This window comes from Phycodurus eques, chromosome 16 (assembly GCF_024500275.1).
Source record: "Phycodurus eques isolate BA_2022a chromosome 16, UOR_Pequ_1.1, whole genome shotgun sequence".
In the NCBI taxonomy this organism is placed as follows: domain Eukaryota; kingdom Metazoa; phylum Chordata; class Actinopteri; order Syngnathiformes; family Syngnathidae; genus Phycodurus; species Phycodurus eques.
The window spans coordinates 3,461,677-3,485,389 of record NC_084540.1 but is presented as its reverse complement, the minus strand read 5'-3'; the positions used below and the strand labels follow the sequence as shown (position 1 = coordinate 3,485,389).

The window sequence follows — 23,713 nt, the reverse complement described above, 5'->3', positions numbered from 1 at the left end:
AAAAAAAAAAAAACTAATGACCGTAACACATTACAGTCATTGTTGCCTTGTATTTATTTATTTAGAATTATTTTATTAACACAGTTCACTGGATGCCCCACACGTACGCTCGCAACGTGAATCTAACTACATAACAAAAGCCGGCGAGATGACGATGATGATGATGAAGCATCGAAACACTTAAGCCATTGGTTCGAGTCATGGTTAATTTCTTGATGCTTCATTGCACACGAAACCACCTGCTGGCCACGTGCATAATCACAGGCAGCGGTGTCTTTACCACATACAATATGTCTGCTGCGTTGCATTTTTGCATCTTTTTGGCCCTCGTGAATGACTATGTATGACAAAACAATGTTTGACCAAGTAATAATTAACTGTGACATATTCATTAGCTCACTAAAATAAACTTACTAAATTAAAACAAACATTTTAGCTCGTGTTACTCGCAACTAATGAAGCTAGTTAGCACTGAGCAATGAGCTTCGGAACTGTCCCGCCAGAGAAGAGGAAATGTGATGACATCACCACACCCAACAACTGCTGATCATCTTGTTGGCTCTAATCACTGCCAGTCAACAGTTGCGCTCGACCGAACACGAACAACGAAGTCTGATTATTCTTACCTTTTTTTTTTTTTTTTTTTTTTTTTTTATAAAGTAAAAAAAATATTTTTACCTGTGAAAGGTTATCCTAGTTCCCTTGTGATTGTACAGCGTGGTCCACAACTGTATGGAGAAAAATGTGCTAGCATCCTTGTTCTTGTGGTCTTCTTGCCATTCACACACAAGAAATGATGACTGATGACTTTGACCTCCCTAGCTTAGCGTCACCGTAGGCACACAGCTCAAAAGGAGCGTGTTGTGTCTCAGTATTCATGTGTACCGTAGCTTCTACTAAGCCACTCTAGTACCGAGCCACGGTTTACTTCTTCTCGCTTTTACCTAGCCAAGCTACCACATATCTACCACCTAGCTTTCATCCAACCTGTTTTTAGCCCAGTCTAGCTTCTTATCCTTGCTCCCACCTAGCTAGCCCCTACCCTGCTGAACTCCCCGTTAGCTTACTTTTACCAAATCTTGCTTCCATCCCATTTTAGGTTCCACTTGGCCCAGCTTCCACCTAGTCATGCTACCACCTGACTCAGTCCCCTCCAGTCCTACGCTCTCTTATCATCCACCTATCCGTGCATCCTTCCTTGAGTTTCCTCCAAGCATTGCTTTCAGCTAATCTAGCTTCTACCAAACCAAGTTTCGACCTTGTGGTCTAATCACTTATTAGCTTCCATCTAGCCTATCTTAGTCCCGATCTATTTTTCTACCTCGCAAAGCCGCCAGCAAAGTCAATTACCACCAATCCTAGCTTCCACCTAATCTTGAAATGTTGTATATGCTAAACGACACGTACCAACGTGGAAAACGAGATAGCTGACTTTCTGTGTACGCTACGCTAACCATCATAACTATTTATACAAATGTGATATGACCGGCTATTGTCATCTTTGGTGGCTCTGTGATGACGTCGCATGTTTAAAAAAAAAAAGAGAGATTGTAGACGTTTAAAGTTCCCACCGGTCCTATGTCACGGTCCCCTTCTCCATTCACCCGAGCGAAGAGGAAGTGCGAAAGTTGGTTGCGCGTTTAGCGGTTTAACCCAGCCTAACTTCTACCTAGCTGAGCTACTGCGTTTTATTTTACACCCTCTTCTTCTCCTAAGATACTATTACATATTAATGAATCCTGGCTGTCTTTGGTGCAGAGGATACCTTTTTTGCATTTAAAAATGTGCGCACCTTATGCTACCCCACTCTTGGCACTATTACTGAAGGGTTAGCAGGGTTAATGTGCTTTTTAAAATGCAGCTGAGCTGATTGAATGCGCTAACGGTTTGATCCTGCAGCGGAAACGGATCTCCGGGGACAGTTGGTAGAGGGGAAGATGGATGACAGCCAGATTATCAAACGGAGATTAGCATGGCTACTTTGATCTTTTGATTGCTTTATTTATTCATCTTGGGAAATTCTTGCCGACTTGGAGCTAGCAATGCTAACTTGGCATTCCCAATTGCAATAAAGTTGGGACATGGTGTAAAACGTAAATAAAAACAGAATAGAATGATTTGCAAATCCTTTCCAACCTGTATTCAATTGAGACAAATCTTCAAACTGAAAATGTTTTGGTGTGTTTTTCCCCCCCAAAAATCACTTATTTTGAATTTGATGCCTGCAACAGGTTCCAAAAAAAGCTGTGACAGGGAAATGTTTATCGCTGTTTCACATCAAATTTCCTTTTACCAACACTCAATAAGCGTTTGGGAACTGAGGACACTAAATGTTGAAGCTTTGCAGGTGCAATTCTTTCCCATTCTTGCTTGATGTCCAACTTCAGTTGCGCAACAGTCTGGGGTCTCCCCTGTTGTGTTTTGCGCTTCATAACATGCCATACATTTTCAATGGAAGGCCAGTCGAGTGCTCGCACTCTTTTACGACAAAGCCACACTGTTGTAACACATGCAGAATATGCCTTGGAATTGTCTTGCTGAAATTAGCAGGGCCATCCCTGAAAAAGACGTTGCTTGGATGGCAGCATAGGTTGCTCCAAAATCTGTATGTACCTTTTAGCATGAATTGTTCCTTCACAGATGTGCATGTTACCCATGCCATGGGACCCAAAGTGCTCACCATGCCTTTTGGGGATGCTTCTTTTATACCCAATCACAACACTCACCTGTTTCCAATTAACCTGTTCACCTGTGGAATGTTCCAAACAGGTCTTTTTTAAATTTATTTTTTATTTTTGATGATCTTAAACATTAAAGAGGGGAAACTATGCAAATCATTTGAGAAGGGCGCCACTACTTTTTCAGGGCACTGTCATACGTTTGATTTCAATCATTGGAGTTTTTTTATTTCATTGGAGTTTAACGCAGTGACTCGACCACTAATGGTACCGACCACGCTTCGAGAATCACTGTCCTAGGAAATAATGGACAGTGTCATAAAACCAATTAGTATCTGTCATCATCATCGTTGGCATCGAATATTAGTGCGACTTATGGAGGGATGAGAAGTCTCGATCCGTATGTCTCTTCTGTACTGTGCGGCACGGTGACCGACCGGTTAGCACATCTGCCTCACAGTTCTGAGCAACCGGGTTCAAATCCTGCCGCGCCTGTGTGGCGTTTGCATGTTCTCCCCGTGCCTGCGTGGATTTTCTCACGGTACTCAGGTTTCCTCCCGGATCCCAAAAAAGATGCGTGGTAGGTTGATTGAAGACTCTAAATTGCCCGTACTTGTGAATGCGAATGGTTGTTTGCTTCTATGTGCCCTGCGATTGACAGGCGACCAGTTCCGGGTGTGTGTTGTCCGGGCGTATGGGGATATGGGGCACCCTCTTTGGTCCCTTTTCAAAGCGCTGTCAGAGTTTGGTCTGCATTAACGGCGCATTAAAGTCGGTTTCATTTTCATCTTGTGACCATTCCACATTAACTACCCTTTTTAGCATTAAAAAGTGGTCAACTACTTCTTCTGTGGCTTTTCCCATACTTCCTATTAACTTTTTCCTTCCCAAGCAGCATCACCCCTGGAATGATGGCGTCACCGTTAGGGCCGCCTTCGCTGTCGCCATGACGATGCCCTTCAGCCCGCTGTCCAGCGACGAGGAGCACCAGAGGATGCTCGGAAACAGCAGACGCCCGTACCCGGGGGTGGAGGATGAGGCAAGAGGAGGAGGAAGAAGAAGAGGAAGAGGAGATGGAGGAAGACGAGCATGACGAGGACGGTGAGGGGGAGAACGGCGAGCTGGAGGACGTGGAGGAGGTCCGGCGAGGGGGCGGCAGGGCCGAGGGGGCGAGGCAGTTGGGGAAAGGCGCCGGACGAGCTGGGAACCCGGGACACGCGTCTAATCCTTACTCAGCCAATCCCACGCACCAGCAGCCGGCCAATCAGCAGCAACGGAGGCCGAAGGAGCGCACGTCCGGCTCCGGGCCGCCGCCCCCCGAGGACGCCCACATCGCCATGATGGTGTTTCGCATCGGCATTCCAGACATCAAACAAACGGTGAGTGGACGCCGAGGAACTTGGGGAGAGGGGGGGAACGCCAACGCGGCCGCCAGAATGCTTTTTCTTTTTGGCAAACATGAGTTTCACTTGGTGTAACCACGGCAACAAGACAACACTTTTAGCCAACAAGAATCACTTTTAACAGGGACCTTGAATTCCTATTAGCTTCCACCTAGCCTATCTTCTGCCCAATCCAGCCTCTACCTACCAAAACTACCATTTAGCCTAGTTTCAGCCCAATCTAGTTTCTACCTATCTTCTACCTAATCTAGCATTCTCCTATGATAGCTACTGGTTTATCAAAATTCTACCAGAACAAGTTCCCACTTTGGTGAGCTACCACCTAGGTTAGGTACCACCTAACCTAGCTTCCAGCCAAATCTAGCTTCTACCTACCAAGGCTACCACCTTTCCGATCTCCCTCCTAGCCTAGCTTCTACTCAGCTTCTGCTTAATCTAGTTTCCGCCTAGCTCAGCTACCACTTGTCTGGCTAATCAAACGACGTTTCCACCTCTCTGCGCTACCACATATTAGCCACCACCTAGCCTAACATCTACCCAAACTAGCTTCTACCTACCCAAACTTGCCTATAGTCTAGCTGCTACTTGGTCAAGCTACCACCCGTCCTTGCTTCCTCCTATCCTAGGTTCCTCCGAACCTAGTTTCAAGCCTAAATTATATTCTACCAAACCAAGTTCCCACCTAGCCTAGCTTCCACTTACCCAAGCTTGCTCATAGTCTAGCTTCTACTTAGTCAAACTACCACTTCGCTCAGCTACCACATACTGTATCCTAGCTTTCCCTTAACCTAGCTTCCAGCTGTGCTTGCTACAATCCATTTCAGCCCATATAAACTTCCTCCTATCTTAATCTATCTTCTACCAAACCGAGTTTTCGCCCCAATCTAGTGTCCCCTATCCCACCGTCCTCCTAGCCTAATTTGTGGTCTAATCTATCTTCTACCAAACCAAGTTTCCACAGAGCCTCGCTTCCGCCCCATTCTAGCTAAGATGTATCCTTGCTCGCTCCTAGCCTAGCTTCTACTTAGCCAAGCTACTAACTAAGTAACTCAGCCACCATTTTTCTTAGATTTCCCTTTGCCTGGCTTTCTCTTATATCCTTGGTTCCACCCATTTTAGCCCATCCTAGTTTCCTTCAAGCCTAATCTATTTTCTTCCAAACCAAGTTTCCACCTAGCCTATCCGCCCACCAATCTAGCTACCACCCAGCCTAGCTTTTGCTCAATCTAGCTTGATTATTTCCACTTATTTGTAAAAGTTAGCAAAGCAAGTGCATGAGAAAAGCTCAAAATTGTTTTTAATTGAATTAAATTAATTTGCAAAGCAGCCCAGTTGCCCAAATGCTAAGAACATTAGTCAACTTATTAGCATGATGAGGGCTTCAATCCGTCAAGTTAAACTGCGCTTGAGCTCGAGAGCCAGCCGTTCAAGGTGACCTCAGACAAACAAAAAAAAAGCATTGAATTGCCATCACAGTGGTCGTCGGCGAGAGGAGTTTAAAAGCCCTCCATGTGGGAAAAGCATTTGAAGAGGGGAAGTAGAAAACGACAAGAGCTCCTAAATTGTATGATACAACCAGGAAAAAGGCTTTTTTTTAAATAGGCCTCGTCTTCAATTGGGATGGATCGATGAGCAGTCACGTTCCGGCACTCTGAACACGGCAACAGAGTGAAGAGGGAATTGATTAGAGCAGTAGGCCACATGAGCAAAACATGATTTTTGGTTATGGTGTCAACATGTAAAAGCATACTGCCAAAATACTTAAGATTTAGACTATGTCGCGGCCTTTAATTTGATGTATAACTGCATGTGCAAACCAACGTAGGAGCCGGTGACGGGGGGGGGAAAAAAAAAAAAAAAAAAAAAAGCTTAACATTGAGGTAAAACTTCACCGTGGCAAGTTTACATCACTTGGGAGAAAATTCACCTAAACGTTGTCTCACAGTATCACAAACACTAACCATGTTCCTCACTGGTGAAAATCAGGAAAGGAAGCAGCGTTTTATAGCAGTCGGTTCCATCCATTAATAAAAATAAAATAAAAATCACCGGTGCCGTTTTAAATTACTTTTCATGTGTAAATGCTGAGTTCCGGTGCGTAACCTTAACAAAAAAACAGGAAGTCGAGTTAAAACTTGTACATATAAACCATTTGACATGATGAAACAGGTCCAAAATAACTATTTTGACAATGCTATGTTTATCTTTTAGCTGAAACATTAATGAATGAATATTAAGTCAATTGGGTTCGTTCCACACGCATTGCCTTTTAGTTCATAGGTTTGATATTGATACAGGTTATAACCCGAGTCAAATGTTCATTTTAGTCTATGCTGCGGGCTGTCGAGAAAGTGGATGTTCATAATTTGGACAACTTTTATTTCAACCATGCATACTTTTTTTGACCCAGCCCTCGAAAAGAATCGGAATTGAGAATCGTTTGGAACCGGAATCGGAATAAGGAACCGGAATCAGAACCGGAATCGCTCAAATTCAAACGATCCCCGGCCCTACTTAATGTAAAGGTCGATCTCTGCCTACATTTAAAGTGGCTAAGCAGCTAGCTGCCAACGATATGTCCACCAAGTTTGAAATTGGATAAAACTCAAAAATCAAAGTATTTTTCTGTTTAAGGTATTTGATCTTGCTATGACTATGGACTTGGCCTGTGGAAACGCCTGAAACAAAAGAACTTCTCTGGTGAATATTTGATGTTTTGGTGGAAATTTGTACATGTGAGTCAGAGAGTGAAAAGCAAACAGGCATAAGCAGTCACACCCAGAGCTGAAAGTTTGTATCTTAACACAGTCTCAGTAGCTATAGATGCCTCCTCTTTCTCTCTCTCTCTGCTGACATGTGATGTATTATTGATCCACTGCGTTTTTCTCCATTTTGAATAAATCCCGACATGAATAATTCACCCAGGCGTGCTTGTTTATTCGGACAAATGGGAAGAATGGATGAGCGGGAAGACAAAAAAAGATGTCCATTTGGGAATGGAGAGGAAGAGTTACAGGGGCAATAAAAGGAGGCGGCAGCGGAGGGAAACTGGGGAGGGACAGAGGTGAATTAAGGTTGGCAGGCGCTTGCTGCCGTTATTAGAGAACGCGCGCATGGAACAGGACGGCAGCGTAAATTCATGTGGGAGTCATGAAAGGCGCCATAAAAGTGATCATTTCTCTTCAACTTGACCTCATTTTGAGCCAATTAAACCTTAAATATATTGTCATCAACGCTAAGAATATCAAACAGTCTTAAAGGCTTCCTCATATCCGAGTTTCTGCCCAATCAAACTTCTACTCTAACTAACCAAGCTACCTGTTAGACCCATCTAGCGTGTACTAACTAATTTACCTCATTTTGTGTTTGTAGTGAAGACACACAATTCAGGTGAAGAAATGTTATTCACAGATCAAGAAAAACGCAATGAACAATTAATCAACATCAAAATCAGCACCTGATTCATCGTCTGACACCTACGGGGGGGATTAGTGAGCATAAATACAGCGGCTGTAATAAGTATTTAACATGTCACCATTTGTCATATTTACAAAGGTGCTATTGACATGAACATTTTACCAGATGATTACCAGAAGTCATCCATACATACAAAGAAAGTAGAACAAATAAGCTCAGAAATTAAGTCATGTGTAAAAATATGAAATGACACAGGGAAAAAGTATTGAACACGCCAACTGGTATTTATTTAATACTTTGTACAAAAGCCTTTGTTTGCAATGACAGGCTCAAGATGCCTCCTGTATGGAGAAACTAGTCGCATGCATTGCTCTGGTGTGATTTTGGCCCATTCCTCCACACAAGCAGTCTTCAAATCTTGAATGTTCCGTGGGCTTCTTTTACGGACCTTTATTTTCAGTTCTTTCCATCGATTTTGGATTGGATTCAAGTCAGGTGATTGGCTGGGCCGTTCTAGCAGCTTTATTTTTGTTTCCTTTGAAACCAACTGAGAGTTTCCTTGGCAGTATTTTTTGGATCATTATCCTGCTGAAAGGTCCACCCTCGTTTCATTTTCCTCATCCTCGGAGATGGCAGCAGATATTTGTAAAAAACGTCTGTAAATTTGCCCATTTATCCTTCCTTCAATATTGTGAAGTTTACCAGTACCGTTTGCTGAAAAGCAGGCCCAGACCATCATGTTCCCACCTCCGAACTTCACTGTTGGTATGGTGTGGTGTGCATTATGGCATCCAAACAGTTCAATTTTGCTCTCATCAGACCAGACTATATTCTCCCAGTATTTACCTGGCTTGTCCAAATGTTGTTCAGCAAACTTTAAACGAGCTTTGACATGCTTTTTTTTTTTTTTTTTTTTTTCCAGCAATGGGGTCTTGCGTAATGAGCGTGCTTTCAGGAAATGGCGACGTAGTGCATTACTCACTATTTTTCTTGTAACAACAGTACCTGCTAATTCCAGGGCTTTTTGAAGCTTTCCACAGGTTGCCTTTGGGTCTTGGACAACTCTTCTGATTATTCTTTGCACTCCTCTGTCAGTAATTTTGCGAGGAGCACCTCATCGAGGCAAGTCTATGATGGTATGATTGGCTTTCCACTTATGTATTATGGCCCCAACTGTGCTCACTGGAACATTCGGAATCTTAGGTAATGTGCCTGTAATCCAATGTACCTCCCTGAGACGTTTAATGACACTGGGAAATATATGCTTTTCGGCCGATGCTTGTCAGACTTATAGCAACTGCGAGCCGCCGTAGCCTTCCTAAGGCCAACGGCGGTGCGACGTGTTTGCAGACAGGGTTTGGTGGCTCTGTGGCGAGATCTTGTGTTTAAAAAAAAGGCATCGTAGATGTTTAACTCATTCACTGCCAGCCTTCCCAGTTAACATGGATATTTGACTACTGAAGCCGTCAATGGCAGTGAATGTGTTAAAGGTCGTACAGTTGCTTTGTCACGGCCCCCTCCGCCATTCTCTTGAACTAGGAGGAAGTGTTTCGACCTGTTTGCCAAATAGCGGAAGTAGGTTGCGCCTGATTGAACTTTTACCAAACCAGGTTTCCACCTTGCCTAGCCTTCCGCCCAAATCTAGCTCTACTACCTATCCTACCTTCCTCCTCGGCGAGCTTTGACCTGTCCTTACTTCAACCCATTCAAGCCTAAAAATGTCCCTCTTAAATCCCTTGGAACAACACCTCCCAGAAACCACAAAAATTCCCACTTCCTGGTGACATCTGCGCTCTCATCTTGACCCCTTGGAATGCACGTCGTCGTGCATGAGCCTCGTTCGTTTCAGCTAATTCACCCTCAATAAACTCATTAATGGCTCATTAATTTGCTTTGACTCGTAATGAGACCAGGGAGCGACTGCTTGGCTCAACCAAGGAATCCAAAGGTATTGGGACACTTACAGGAAGTGAAGAACGTAATTCTTCGGGGAGGACTTTCTACAAGCTGTTGGAGAGTTAGGGTTAGATTGAGGGGAAAAAAAGACTTAAAATATCAGCAAAATAAACTGTGGTAGCAAGCAGCATATCATTCACTGTTTTGCTTTAGTTACGTATTGGCAACCTGTCATGAAGCTACAAACTTAAATGCAACAATATAAATTGTTTTGTTTTTTTCAGACAAAGCCTTCCCTTTTTAGTGACACATTGTAGCAAGCAGCATGTCATGCACCTTCTAGCTTTAGTTCTTTATTTGCTGCCAGTGTTGTCTTGTTGATTTTCCACTTTGCAGCCAAAATGAAAAGCAACAAAATAAATCCTGATTTATTTTTTATTTTTTTTTTGACAGATGTAATTTTTCGGCTTCTTCCTGAGTTCAGCCAGCATCTTACCATACACTGTCTTGCTTTAGTTCTTGATTGACGACCAGTCATGAAGCGTTAAACTTAAAGGCAACACAATAAGTCCTGCTTTTTGTACAATTTATCCATATATTTAAGCAATTGTTTCTTCTTTTTTTTTTTTTTTTTTTTTTTTTTTTGAGCAAGACATTGTAGCAAGCAGCATATCATGCAGCTTCTGGCTTTAGTTGTTTATTTGCTACCCGTCGCGTAGCTGCATAGGGAAAACTGACAAAATAAATCCAGGTATTAAAAAAAAAAATAATACAATGTTATGCACTGTTTTGCTTTAGGTCTTTTTCTGCATATTTATGCAAATTGTGTGTCTAGTGTCACCCCCCCCCCCCCCCCCCAACTTCTTCATACCATCCAACCATTTTTTGAGTTGAAAAACAGTCTTTTGAGATTCTCGATCGCACTTCCACGATTTGCTGTGGCGGCATCTTCCCTCGCTCTGTGTGTTCATGCAACCTATGAAAACAAATCCCGTCTGATAGCGGAAGCGCACTTTTCCGCTATGGTCCGCCCACCGTGTCTGTCCTCGCCGTTCTTCATCTTCATTTGCCCATGCCCGACCGACCTTTTCTCTCGCTCCCTACTCCCTCACCGTGGCCTTTGAGCGCAGGCTGAGTGTTTCAGGGGACGGGAAGACTTTAATGAGCTCCGTTGGGAAATAACCCCAAACGCACACGGCGCGTGCGCGCACACACACACACACACACACACACGCACACACACGCACACACACGCACGCACACGCGCGCACGCACTAAACGACAATCATGTCACCATTTAAGTGAGCCTTTCTTCTTCAGAATAACTCCTTCATTCTTTCCAATTGATTTATTTTGACCAGCTGTTGATTGTCTCCATTGTATCTCTTTCCTCCCCTGGCCATTCGTTATGTTAGAAATTCAGAAACACCCTTAGAAACTATGGTTTAAGTATTGGGACAATATTGTCTTTATTCTTCTTTCTGAGTCCAGCAAAACAGAACAAGCAGCATATTTTGTTTTAGTTCTTTGTTGTCTGCCCGTCATGTGTCTACTAACAGAAAAGCAACTAAATGAATCCTGATCTTTGTGAAAATATCGTTTTTTTCTTTTCAATCTTTCTGAGTTCAGTTCGGAGCATATCATGCACCATCTGGCTTTAGTTGTTTAGCTGCACCCCGTAATGTAAAAGCAACAAAATGAATCCTGATCTTTTTACTTCTTTCTGAGTTTAGCGAGCAGCATAGCATATCTCTTCCTTGAGTTAACTATTGGCAGCCTGTTATGTGACTACAAACTGAAAAGTAACAAAATGAATCCTGATGTTTGTGAAAATGTCTGAGGTCAGTAAGAAGCATATCGTGCACCATCTTGCTTTAGGTTTTTATTGACGGTTCGCCATGTAGCTGCAAACAGAAAAGTAACAAAAATAAATCCCGATTTTTGTGGCCATAAATGTTTTCTTCTGTCTGAGCTCAGCAAGCGGCATATCATGCACCATTTTGCTTTAGTTCTTGATTGGCAGCCTGTCATGTAGCTACAATCTGAAAAGCAACAAAAGAAATCCTGCTTTTTGTGACATTATATTTTTTCTTTATGAGGTCAGCAAGCAGCATATCATGCACTCTCTTGCTTTACTACATTGTTGGCGTCCTGTCATGAATCCGGATTTATTTGACAATACCAGCTAGCATTATTTTGTGCACCTTCTTGCTTTAGTTATCTTTTGACAGCCTATCATGTATCTCCAAACTGAAAAGCAACAACTAAATCCTGATTTTTGTGATTGATTGTCTTTTTTTTTCTTCGTGAGTTTAGCGAGACCTCGCTGTCAGCAGCATATCATGCACCATGTTGCTTTTCTTTTTTTTTTTTTTTTAGCTTTTTATGTAGGTACAAACTGAGAAGAGACCAGTCATTTCAGATTTTTGTGACTTTGTTTTTCTTTTTTCTGAGTTCAATGAGTTCAATGAGACATGCATCATGCAGTCTTGCGTCCGTTTGTTATTTTCCACTCGTCATGTAGCTACAAATTGAAAATCAACAAGGAAATCATATTTTTGGTGACCATAGAATCTTTTTTTTCTCTCCCTTCCTTGAGTTTAGCGAGACATAACAGGTATATCATGCTCTGTCTTGCTGTTTATAAAGACAGCCTTAATGTCATCAACACAAAGAGCAGATCAGAGCGGGGGAACTTTTTTCGAAAGAATGTTTACATAAGCCGTCTGCGTCCCTGATGAAGTCGTGGAGGAGAAACTCGTCCGGCGTGTTTGTGATGAGCCCTAATTGGCCGAACTGGCAGAACGGTCTAATTCCTGGAGGGACCGCCGCTCGATAGGCCGACCAAAACGTCTTCCGCGGCTTAAGAATCACGATTGTTTTTATTCCCCTGAGATGTCAACTTGAGCTCGCACTTTGTAGATTTGTGTTTATTAGTGTCTGTGTGTGCGTGAAACTGAGCCAAACTAATCATCGCCATTTTCTCTCTGAATCATTTGCCCTCCATTTTAACCCCCACCCCCTTTAGACACACACACAAATAAAACCAAACGCGCACACACGCGCGCACACAAAGTACCCCAGCTCTACAGGATGTCTCTATGGCAACAAGCAGCTTGCTCAGCTAATGAACCGGTTGCCGTGGAAACCGCGCTGGCTGTGCGAGATGGTGAATAAAACCAAGGGAGAATGAATGTGATGCGTGCACAAATCTGTGTGTGTGTGTGTGTGTTTGTTTGTTTGAGACGGTGAGCTACCGTGTGTATACTCTGTGAGGGGCAATCATGCACAGCAGTGCGGCGTCGCCGTGACAACAAATGTCCTTCACGCTTTTTTTGTGTTGTGACTTCTTCACTTTGCTGACAGAGGCTCTTTGTGTGTGTGGGTGTGTGCGTGTGAAGCCGCACCGTACAGTCATTCACAATCTGTGCACCTTCTTCACTAGCATTGACCTGTTTTGCTCTGGCGCTGTCTCCCCCTGCTGCACGGACGGTCCACTGCGCCTGCGGTTTTCTTAGTCCTTCAAAGTTTTGCCCATTTAATTGCGTCCTGAACTTCACGAAACATTATTCGTAATCGCTCGAAGCAATTCCGCGGGCGAGTCGTCTCATCATGACTCGAAAGATATCTTGTCTTTTGTGACTATGATGTAAATTGGAGCGGTATGGAAATATGAAGGACAGCACGGTGGACGACTGGTGAGCACACCCACCTCACAGTTCTGAGATCATGGCTTCAAATCTGGCCTTCCTGTGTGGACTTTGCGTGTTTTCCCCCGTGCCTGCGTGCATCCGTCAATTTTCAACATCCTGTTTAGGGTCGCGGGGGCGCTGGATCCTATCCCAGCTGACTTGGGGCGAAAGGCGGACCACACCCTGAACTGGTCGCCAGTCAGTCGCAGGGCATATTGCACCAAAACAATGGGGAACGGATAAGCGGTTCGGAGAATGGAATTCATGATTTGTTTGTGTTAAATTAGGGTCAATATGATGTGCGCCTATAACATATATTGTATGAAATATAGTCTATAAAAGAGACATTTCCGCCCCCTTTTATGCTCTCATTTCGCTGCCGGATCAATATAGTTAATATAGACTACCATATATGGTGCTTGCAAATGAAATAGATTTATTTATTTTTTTCCCAGAAATTACATTTTTTTTTCTTTTGAACATTAGAATGGGTCAATGGAAAAAAATACAATGGTTTGGAAAAAAAAAAAAAAAAAAAGCAAACAGAAGATTTTTGAAAATATTTGTTTCTACATTTTTACACTTTAAAAGGGTCAATTTAAAAGGAGAAGGTTAAGCCTGCAGAAGATGTTTTATCCCAAATGATTTAGAAAATTACATTTTACCCAAAATATTGCTTAAATCTCTTTGTAGATTTATATACTTTTAAACAATAAAAATAAAATATATACTTTTTCAAGTTTGAGCCAACGGAGGACATTTGATCTCAAATGTTTTTTGGTTGATTTAAAAACAAAAACTTTAAAATGGGTCAAATGTGCCTGCAACAGAACAGGATGGTTTTTAACAGATATTTTTTAGTCCATCAAAATTTTGTACGGTATTCATATTTTTATTAGAAAATATGTATTTATTTATTCATTGAACCTTTGTTATGACTGTACTTATTATATTCGTTGGGGTTTCTATTTTGTGTTCCATCTGATGTGCTGCACTTCAGTTACAGTTGCGGTCGTTGTTGAAGTGTTCTATGGCTAAAGTTGGGATGAGTTGAGTTAATACCCACTCAAATGTTCGAGTGAATGAGACTTCTTAAAGTTGCTGAAAAAGTCCCCAAAGCGCTCGCATTTGGTTTCCCCCAACATCGTCGAGAAGTGACATCCTCGAAATTCATTGTCCGTTCAGGCCGCCGAAACCTGCCGCCAAATTGCGTTTCTTTCCCGCAGAAATGCCTGCGTTTCAACCCGGACGCCACGGTGTGGAAGGCCAAACAGCAGGTGCTGTGCTCGCTCACCGAGTCCCTGCGCGACGTCCTCAACTACGGCCTCTTCCAGCCCGCCACCGACGGCCACGACGCCAAATTCCTGGAGGAGGAGCGGCTGCTCAAGGAGTACCCGCAGTCCTTTGAGAAAGGGGTGCCCTATTTGGAGGTATGCGCAGCGTAATTTAGTTCTTTATATGTTAACCTGTCACGTTGCTACTAACTTAAAAGAAACTAAGTAAATCCAGATTTGTTCTTTTCTTCATGACTGAGAAATACTTGCAAGCAGCATATCATGCACTGTCTTGCTGGTTATTTATTAAGTTCACTGTCCTGTACCTGACAACTGATAACAATAAAGTAAATCCCAATTTTTGTGACATTTTCTTGCCTTCCTGACTTTAAGACACGGCAACAAGAAGCATATCATGCACCCTCTTGCTTTAGATATTTATTAAGTTCACCGTCCTGTAGCTGACAACTAGGTAAAACACCAAGGTAAATCCAAAATTCTGTGAAATGTTAATCCTTTTCTTGTCTTCCTGACTTTGAGACATGAGGGTCAGCAGCATATCATGCACTCTCTTGCTTTATTTTTTTTAAAGTTCTCTGTCCTGTACCTGACAACAACAAAGCAACTCCTGATTTTTGTGACATTTCCATATTTTTCTTGTCTTCTTGTCTTTAAAAAAAATGGCAGTAAACAGCATATTTTCTATGCACTGTCTTGTTTTAGTTCTTTTTTTTTTGTTTGTTTTTGTTTTTTGCTACCTGTCACATTTCTACAACCTTTAAACAACTAAATAAACCCCTATTTTTTGGGACATTCTTTTTGTTGTCCTCCTGACTTTGAGACATAGCAGCATATGATGCACCGTCATCTCTATACTGTGTGTCGAGTTCAACTTAAAACATGTGTAGCAAGTGTTCTCTCCCTCTGCTTTTAGTTCCGATACAAGACGCGAGTGTACAAGCAGACCAACCTGGATGAGAAGCAGCTGGCCAAACTGCACACCAAGGTTAAGCAAACTCCACAAAAGACCTCCGAATGCTCACAATAATCGAAATATTGACAGTTCTGTGCCGGTACTTCATGATTGTGTATTGACACTGCATCGTGAGAGATCATGTTGTCATATATCACAATATCGAAAACTACTTCCACAGAATAAAAGTAAACATCCACCGGCTGGTACATACTTGTTTGGTTTTGCTGGGCTTTGTACAGTGGCCTTAAATGGTCGAAAAGGTAAAGCATACTGAGCTCAAGTTGGAACTTGTGTCAACAAAGCAAAACTTTTTTTTCTGACAACTTTGCTCTGTAAGTTACAGTATATGTGTTCGGGGGGGGGGGATCGCCATAAAGAGTGCGTGTTTCTGTCCCCGTGCAGGCCAGCCTGAAGAAATTCATGGACTACATCCAAACCGGCGGCGTGGACAAGATGAGCAAGTTCTTGGACAAAGGCCTCGATCCCAACTACCAGGATGCCGACACCGGCGGTCAGTAGAATGCGCAAAAAAAAAAAAAAACAACAACAAAAAACACCAGCGTGTGTGAATGCACTCGATGGATGTACCTAACTCCGACACTGCCAATTGTTTTTAATGCTCAGCTCCCTGTATTGACGGTTGGATTTCAGTGTAAAGGTCCACGGCAGTTAATAAGTTAAAAAAAAAAAAAAAAAAAAGAACGGTCTGTCTATTGTATATAGCCATACATACGTTTCGCTCAAGCCTCTCACCAGTGACCGCAAAGCCATCCAACGACACCAGGCCAAGGAAGCGTGGACTTCATTAGAAACCTCCGTCACAGAGAAGGAGTAACACGTGCCGACTACGATTAGAATATAAGTGACGCCTTACGTGTGACAACATGGCTTCCATGCGTCACTTTGCTCTCGGCGCCTCTTGCCGCTGTTGTTGACACTCGCTTTACAGTCCGAGTGTTGCCGAGGCTGCCGGTGTCGACACGCGTAATGCCTCCTGTCGACAGCAGGGGGACGGTGCACTTCACTGCCGCCACTCATAATGTGTGTGTGTGTGTGTGTGTGTTTGTTTGTTTGTTTGTTATGTGTGTGGTGGTGGTGGTTTGTGCGTGCGTGTGATTTGTTTGTTTGTGTTTCTTTTCTGTGTGTTTATACTGTGTTGATTGTTGGTGTGTATTTGTGTGGGTTTGTGCAAATATCTTTGTCTGTTTTTGTGTTTATGTGTGTGTATGAGTGTTTGTATTTGTTTGTTTGTGTATATATATATATATATATATATATATATATATGTATGTTTGTGTTTTCGTGTGTGGTGGTGTGAATGTGTGTTTATGTGTTTGAGTACGTGTATGTTTGTGTGTGTGTGTGTGTGTGTGTGTGATGACGTGTCTTTGAGTGCATGTTTGTGTGTGTTTGTATGTATGCGATGGCGCGTATACGTGTGCTTTTGTGTGTGTTTGATTGTCTTAACGTGTGTTTGTTTTTGTATTCGTGGGTGTGTGTTTGTATATGAATTTGTCTATTTGTGTGTGTGTTTGTATGTATGTATGTATGTGTGTTTGTTTGAGTTTGTGTGTGTTTGTAATTTTTGTGTGTTTTGTGTGCGTCGTGTTTTCGTGAGTGTCGTGTTTTTGCGCGTGTATGTCTGTTTTTCTGTGTGTGTGTACGTTTGTGACCCCCAGAGACCCCGCTGTCGCTGGCCGTTCAGTGTGAGCCAGGCGGGGGCGAGCCCATCCGGGTGTTGGTGGACGGGGGCGCCCACATCGACTTCCGTGCCAAAGACGGCCTCACGCCGCTCCACAAGGCCGTGCGAGGCCACCGCCATATTGCCCTGCTGGTACGGACACGAGCCCATCATAGTTTGAAAACGGTTTTGTTTTTTTTTTTTTTTTTCCATTTTATCCTTGTGGAGAGTGTTGTACAAAAATGGACTCGCCCACGTTGTCACCCACACACACACACATACAAAGAACAATGTGACTTACTGTATTGCAGCATTCAGGTCAGCTAATATGCATCACTCATCCCAAATTTAAATGATACACAAGCCAAATTCCAATGAAGTTGGGACATTGTGTTAAACATAAATGAAAACAGAATACAATAATTTACAAATCATGTTCAACCTATATTTAAATGAATACACTACAAAGATGTCATGTTCAAACTGATCAACTTGATTGTTTTAGCAAATAATCATTAACTTTGAATTTTATGGCTGCAACACGTTCCAAAAAATCTGCGACAGGTGGCAAAAAAGACTGAGAAAGTTGAGGAATGCTCATGAAACACCTGTTTGGAACATCCCACAGGTGAGGTTCACCTCTTTGTGAAGACGTGCATGAGAAAATAGTCGGAACAGTTTAAGGACAATGTTCCTCGAAATACAATTGCAAGGAATTTAGGGATTTCATCGTCCACGGTCCATAATATCATCAAAAGGTTCAGAGAATCTGGAGATATCACCGCATGTCAGCGGCAAGGCCGAAAACCAACATTGAATGCCCGTGACCTTCGATCCCGCAGGCGGCACTGCATCAAAAACCGACATCAATGTGGAAAGGATATCACCGCATGGGCTCAGGAACACGTCAGAAAACCAATGTCAGTAAATACAGTTCGGCGCTACGTCCGTAAGTGCAACTTTTTCTACTATGCAAAGCAAAAGCCATTTATCAACAACACACAGAAACGCCGCCGACTTCTCTGGGCCCGAGCTCATCTAAGATGGACTGATGCAAAGTGGAAAAGTGTTCTGTGGTCAGACGAGTCCACATTTCAAATTGTTTTTGGAAACGTCGTGTCCTCCGGGCCAAAGAGGAAAAGAACCATCCGGACTGCTATGGACGCAAAGTTCAAAAGCCAGCATCTGTGATGGTATGTGGCTGTATTAGTGCCAATGGCATGGGTAACTTACACATCTGTGAAGGCACCATTAATGCTGAAATGCACATACAGATTTTGGAGAAACATATGCTGCCATCCAAGCAACGTCTTTTTCATGGACGCCCCTGCTTATTTCAGCAAGACAATGCCAAACCACATTCTGCATTCTGTAGTAAAAGAGTGCGGTTACTAGACTGGCCCGCCTGCAGTCCAGTCCGGTCTCCCATTGAAAATGTGTGGCGCATTATGAAGCGTAAAATACGACAACGGAGACCCCGGACTGTTGAACGGCTGAAGCTGTACATCGAGCAAGAACGGGAAAGAATTCCACCTAAAAAGCTTCAACAATTAGCGTCCTCAGTTACCAAACGTTTATTGAATGTTGTTAAAAGAAAAGGTGATGTAACACAGTGGTAAACATGAAACTGTCCCAGCTTTTTTGGAACCATCAAATTCCAAGTTAATGCTTATTTGCTAAAAACAATCAAGTTTGAACATGAAACATCTTGTCTTTTTAGTGTATTCAATTAAATATAGGTTGAGCATGATTTGCAAGTCATTGTATTCTGTTTTTATTTAACACAATGTCCCAACTTCATTGGAATTGGGTTTATAATAATCACGCTATCATAGTAATCATGATAAAATGGGATTCATATTGTTTACATGTGCACTAAGATGCATTAAAAATAACAATAAAGAGCCATAAAATAAATAACAAAGATACAATTAAACAAATACATGAATAATTAAATTGAATTAAAATTCATAATCATTGTCATACTGAAAATAAAGTAGGATTTATATGTACATGTACACTAAGCCTAGTTACATTTAAGAACATACAATTAAAATAGTAATAGATTGAGAGTCATTTCAATGATTATATTATACAAACAATTCTGAAGAGCTTCATCATAATTCTGATGATAAAATACAGAAGAAAGGCACTTTTCAATTCCTTAAAAACTAATTTCAATGACAAATCGTTGATCAAATCAAATTTAAATTAGATTTTAAAATTGATTGATCATAGTTGCCGTTGTAATAAAATGTATTTATATACTGTATATATATATTTATATACTGTATATACTGTACACAGTCGAATTAAAATGAATGATATAAAATAAAAAATGCTACAAATTTAAATTAATTTGAATTGAAAAACATTAGCAAAGCATCATTGTATTAATAATAATAAAAAAAATTATTCATATAGCACTTTTCCTGTCTCTGAACATGAATGTAAATTGAAAATAAGTAATTAAATTCAAATTAATAATCATATAAATAGGTCTTGTCATGTACACAAAATCAAATTAACATAAAAATCTAATAAAATTACTGATAAACTAAAAACTGGTCATAATCTTAATAGTATTTTCTTTTGTGCTTTTTGTACACAGAAACTCATTAAAAATTTAAAAGAACACATTAAAAATGAAATAAAATAAGTATTTATCATATTCATAATAATCATACATTTTATTTATATTCACTTTTCATGTACAGAAAGACTAATCCAAACATAAAAGCCGCATTCCATTTAAGAGATTAAAAAAATAACTTTTGTTTTCGAGAAATACAGTTCTAATTTGGGAGGGATGAGGGGTATATTTAAGTTTAAATTCAATATTTCTAATGTAATTAAATGCTATTATAATGATATGTAATACTGCCTCACTTTGCACATCTAACAGATGGATTATTTTTTTTTTAGAATCAATAAATCCATAAATCCTTGTCTCTGTAATGTACTCCAGCGATTGTGTTTTAATGGTGAATGTTGGCGCGCTTGTGGTCGCAGGTCCTGCTGTCTCTGGGCGCCTCCCCGGACTACAAGGACCGTCGGGGCCTAACGCCGCTGTACCACACTGTGCTGACAGGGGGCGACACGTCGTGCTGTGAAACGCTGCTGTACCACCACGCCAAGTTGGGCATCAGGGACGAGAACGGCTGGGACGAAACGCACCAGGTCCGCTCGTCTGCGTGTGCCTTTGTCTTGGTCTCCCGTGAGCACGTGTGTCCGCCATGTCACCTTGTAGCATCATCACCCATCCCTCTACTGAAGTGAACACCTGGTGGGAGAAATTCAGGTAGCTTCATCCTCATCATCATCAATGAATGAAGACCGAATGATTGAATGAAGTCATTGTCATTGTATAAATGGTGCTTTGAAATACTGTATAGGGCCTTATGTGAAAGTGTGTGTGTTAACCCCTAACCCGATTTGTCGCCGGGGGGGGGGGGGCGATCGGCGATGGATGCACACCGGCTCTTTATGCCCCAATAAACTGGTTGTATAAACCCTAAAGTCTATCGTCGCCGGAGCCACCCCTTATCCTTATCTATGCTAACCCCTTATCTATGCTAAGATAATGAGACCATTTCCCAGCCTTACATCCTCTTGAATCCCTGTAATGAATGTTTCAATTGTATGCGGCTGTTGAGAAAACTGTAATATTTGAAATGTGGCATTTGTGTTGTGTGTGGTAAAAACATATCGTCCGGTTCACTTGACAAAACAGATTTGACATCAGGCATTCAAATGTGCAGAAATAGAAATACAATCAATAGAACAGAAATAGAAATACAATGCAGAAATACAATCACTAGTGGCGCTATTGCAACGGTACTGCTGGTGGCGTTCATGCAAAGTTCTTAAAATATTATATTCAAATCCAGTGACGATTGTGATTAGTTAATACGGGGTTGCATTAGCTTTCCACTACCTGTGGGTGTCGCGAGTGCTCCATCCATTGTCCCAGACAGGAGGAACAAATGTCACTGAAAACAGCGGTAAAAAGAAGTCTTTGTTGGTGAGACTCTTCAGGCTGGCTGGGGATGGAAGTTAATTAATTTAGCGTCCGGGTGAGAAATCAGATGTCTGTGTCTCAGCTTTAACGAGCTACTTGGGACTGGCTGGTAATTCATTTAGCGTCCGTGCGCAAAGTTAAGCCTCCTCGTGCTTCTTTTTTGATGAACAGACAAAGGTTTTCCTTAGATGTCTTGTGTATGCAGACTGACGCAGCCGGCGGCCGAGGCAGGTATGTGGAACAGCGCGAGACTGGGGGTTGCCGGGTGTCGTCTTTATTGGCGTGTCCGTTACAGTGTGAATGTTTCTAAAGGCGTGCACGTGTGTGGCTGAGTGCGTGCTTGCACATGAACATAGGTGTGAGGTTGTTTGTACACACGTGTCTGAGGTGTGTTGCGTGTGTGTCGTTGACCCTCAGGCGTGTCAGAACGGCAACTCTCAGCACCTGGAGCACCTTCTCTTCTACGGGGCCGACTCCACCTCCCAGAATGCATCTGGAAACACTGCCTTGCACATTTGTGCTTTATACAACAAGGTGCACGTTACATGAATAATACATTTACTTTCCCAAGTTCGATCAGTGTCTTGACCACAACATGAGGTACATCAAATGAGATCCAGGTTGAGAATTATATGCTTAACACCCCAATCCCACTCTCATTAGGTTGTGCAGGTGTACCTAATGGTGTGGTCTGTGACTTTATATTGGGAATGACTGCACATTGTTTTTTTGTTTTTTTTTAAATGATTCTTGTAGGAAAGCTGTGCACGGATTCTGCTCTACCGAGGAGCCAACAAAGAGACAAAGAACAACAGCGGCCAAACACCCTTTCAGGTAATGTGGGAAAGCTCGACTACTTTAGCATTTGTTCTTGGTTAAAAAACAAACAAACAAACAAAAAAACAACAACCTAAAAGCAAATTAACGAGTTTACGACTTGTGCTGTGCTGTCATTCGATCAGGTGGCCGTCATGTCCGGTCATTTCGAGCTGGGGGAGATCATCAAAAACCACCGGGACGCCGATGTAGGTCAGTCTTTGTGTGTCTTACTTTACATTTTTTTCATCTGAAAAGATCATGAAGATCAAGTGGAAAGAAAGATGAGGTTTTGCTAGATAAAAACATTCACCCTCTAAACCTACTTCCCAACTCCTTTACCCCCTAATCCCATACCCACTGTTTTAACCCTAACACCCTGACTCCCTCACCTTCCAATCCCCTAATCCACTAATCTTCGAACCCCTACCCACCCCCCACCCACCACCCACCAGTTCCCTTCGTGGAGTCTCCAAAGTACGCCCCCCAGAGGCGCGAGAGCACGCAGACCCTGACGTTGCCTCACCCTCACCCGTTCCTGCGCGCCAACAGTGACAGCAGCATGAATTTACCCGACTGGATGGCGATGCCCAACTCACTGAGCACCAACATCGTGTCTGTGCAGGTACCCACCGGAAACAGTTTTCTGGACTTTGGTACTTTTACACCTTCCTGTCCCTCCTAAGCCCCAAATAGGCCTCAAATTTCGGATCTTTAAAATGAATAAATGACATCTTCCTTTGTAGGGATTCAAACACACGGGAACCATCCGCAGCTCCAGCAGTCCCCGAGGAGCCAGGACGCGATCCCCGTCCCGAGGCAGGATGGGGGAAAAGGAGGACCGCAGCCGGCAGCAGAGTCGCAAACAAGGGTGAGAGGAGAACGACTTTTGACTTCATGTAAAGTGAAAACTCCGAAGTCAAATAACGTTTGTTCAAAATTTGAGCGTTTGAATGTATGTGCGCTGTGATTGGCTGGCGACCGGTTCTGGGTGTACCCTGCCTCTCGCCCAGAGTCAGCTGGGATAGACTCCAGCACGCCCGCGACCCTAGTGGACATAAGCGGCATGGAAAATGGATGGATGGATGTTTTTATAAAGTACAACAGATAAATATAGATACAAGTGTTTTGAGTTAAGTGTGTGTTCACAGAATGAATAAAAGTTGTATCTCAAGGCACCACTGTTTATACACCAGAGTGTAAATGTTATTTTCCTCTTGAGGGATGAGGATAAATGCAGAATATATACAATACCTTAAAAATGAATGAAAAATGGAAAGCTATGCCTTTTCTCAATGTCTTTGGATTGAACCCACTCACTCATTTTACGTCGTGTACATTGGAAATGTTCCCTCCAGGCCCACTGCCACTCCTGCCGCCACGGGTTCCGCGAGCACCCAGACGGCAGGCCAGCGCCGCCGCCTTTACAGCGCCGTGCCGGGCCGCGTCTTCGTGGCCACGCGAGCGCACTCGGCCCAGGGCGAGCGGGAAATCAGCTTCAGCAAAGGCGACCGGGTCAAAGGTGAGCACGCTCGGCGGTCTCTTCGCGACACCCATACTGTGGTTCCGCCCGTCAACATCAATTCAACCAGTGGCTCCGTGTTGCCGTGGAAATATGAAGCGAACGCTCAAATTATTTCTCACCGCGCAGATGCTGTTGAACATTTCATTTCAGCGAGCGCCGGGATTTAAATTTGAATTTTCAAGGTGGCATTTAACAAACTGAATTACATTAACACAATTGTAATTGTAATTACATTGTAATTACATTTTTTTTATAATCAACGCTATTTTCCATTAAATTGAATTTTGCAGTCCTTTTTTATTCAAATTTTATTTTACCTCATTTTAAAATTCAA

General features: G+C 42.5%; 1 protein-coding gene across 1 annotated transcript in view; it reads left to right on the top strand.

Annotated features, from left to right (window-relative positions):
* The window catches only part of shank1 (SH3 and multiple ankyrin repeat domains 1), a 76,691-nt gene that overhangs the window by 15,185 nt on the left and 37,793 nt on the right, over positions 1–23,713 (top strand). The window contains 13 exon segments of the mRNA XM_061699715.1: positions 3,574–3,716; positions 3,718–4,057; positions 14,313–14,516; positions 15,295–15,366; positions 15,739–15,847; positions 17,016–17,170; positions 20,030–20,197; positions 21,456–21,572; positions 21,795–21,872; positions 22,001–22,067; positions 22,310–22,479; positions 22,601–22,725; positions 23,213–23,376. Coding sequence (XP_061555699.1) covers positions 3,625–3,716; positions 3,718–4,057; positions 14,313–14,516; positions 15,295–15,366; positions 15,739–15,847; positions 17,016–17,170; positions 20,030–20,197; positions 21,456–21,572; positions 21,795–21,872; positions 22,001–22,067; positions 22,310–22,479; positions 22,601–22,725; positions 23,213–23,376 — 1,861 coding nt within the window. The 5' untranslated portion in view covers positions 3,574–3,624.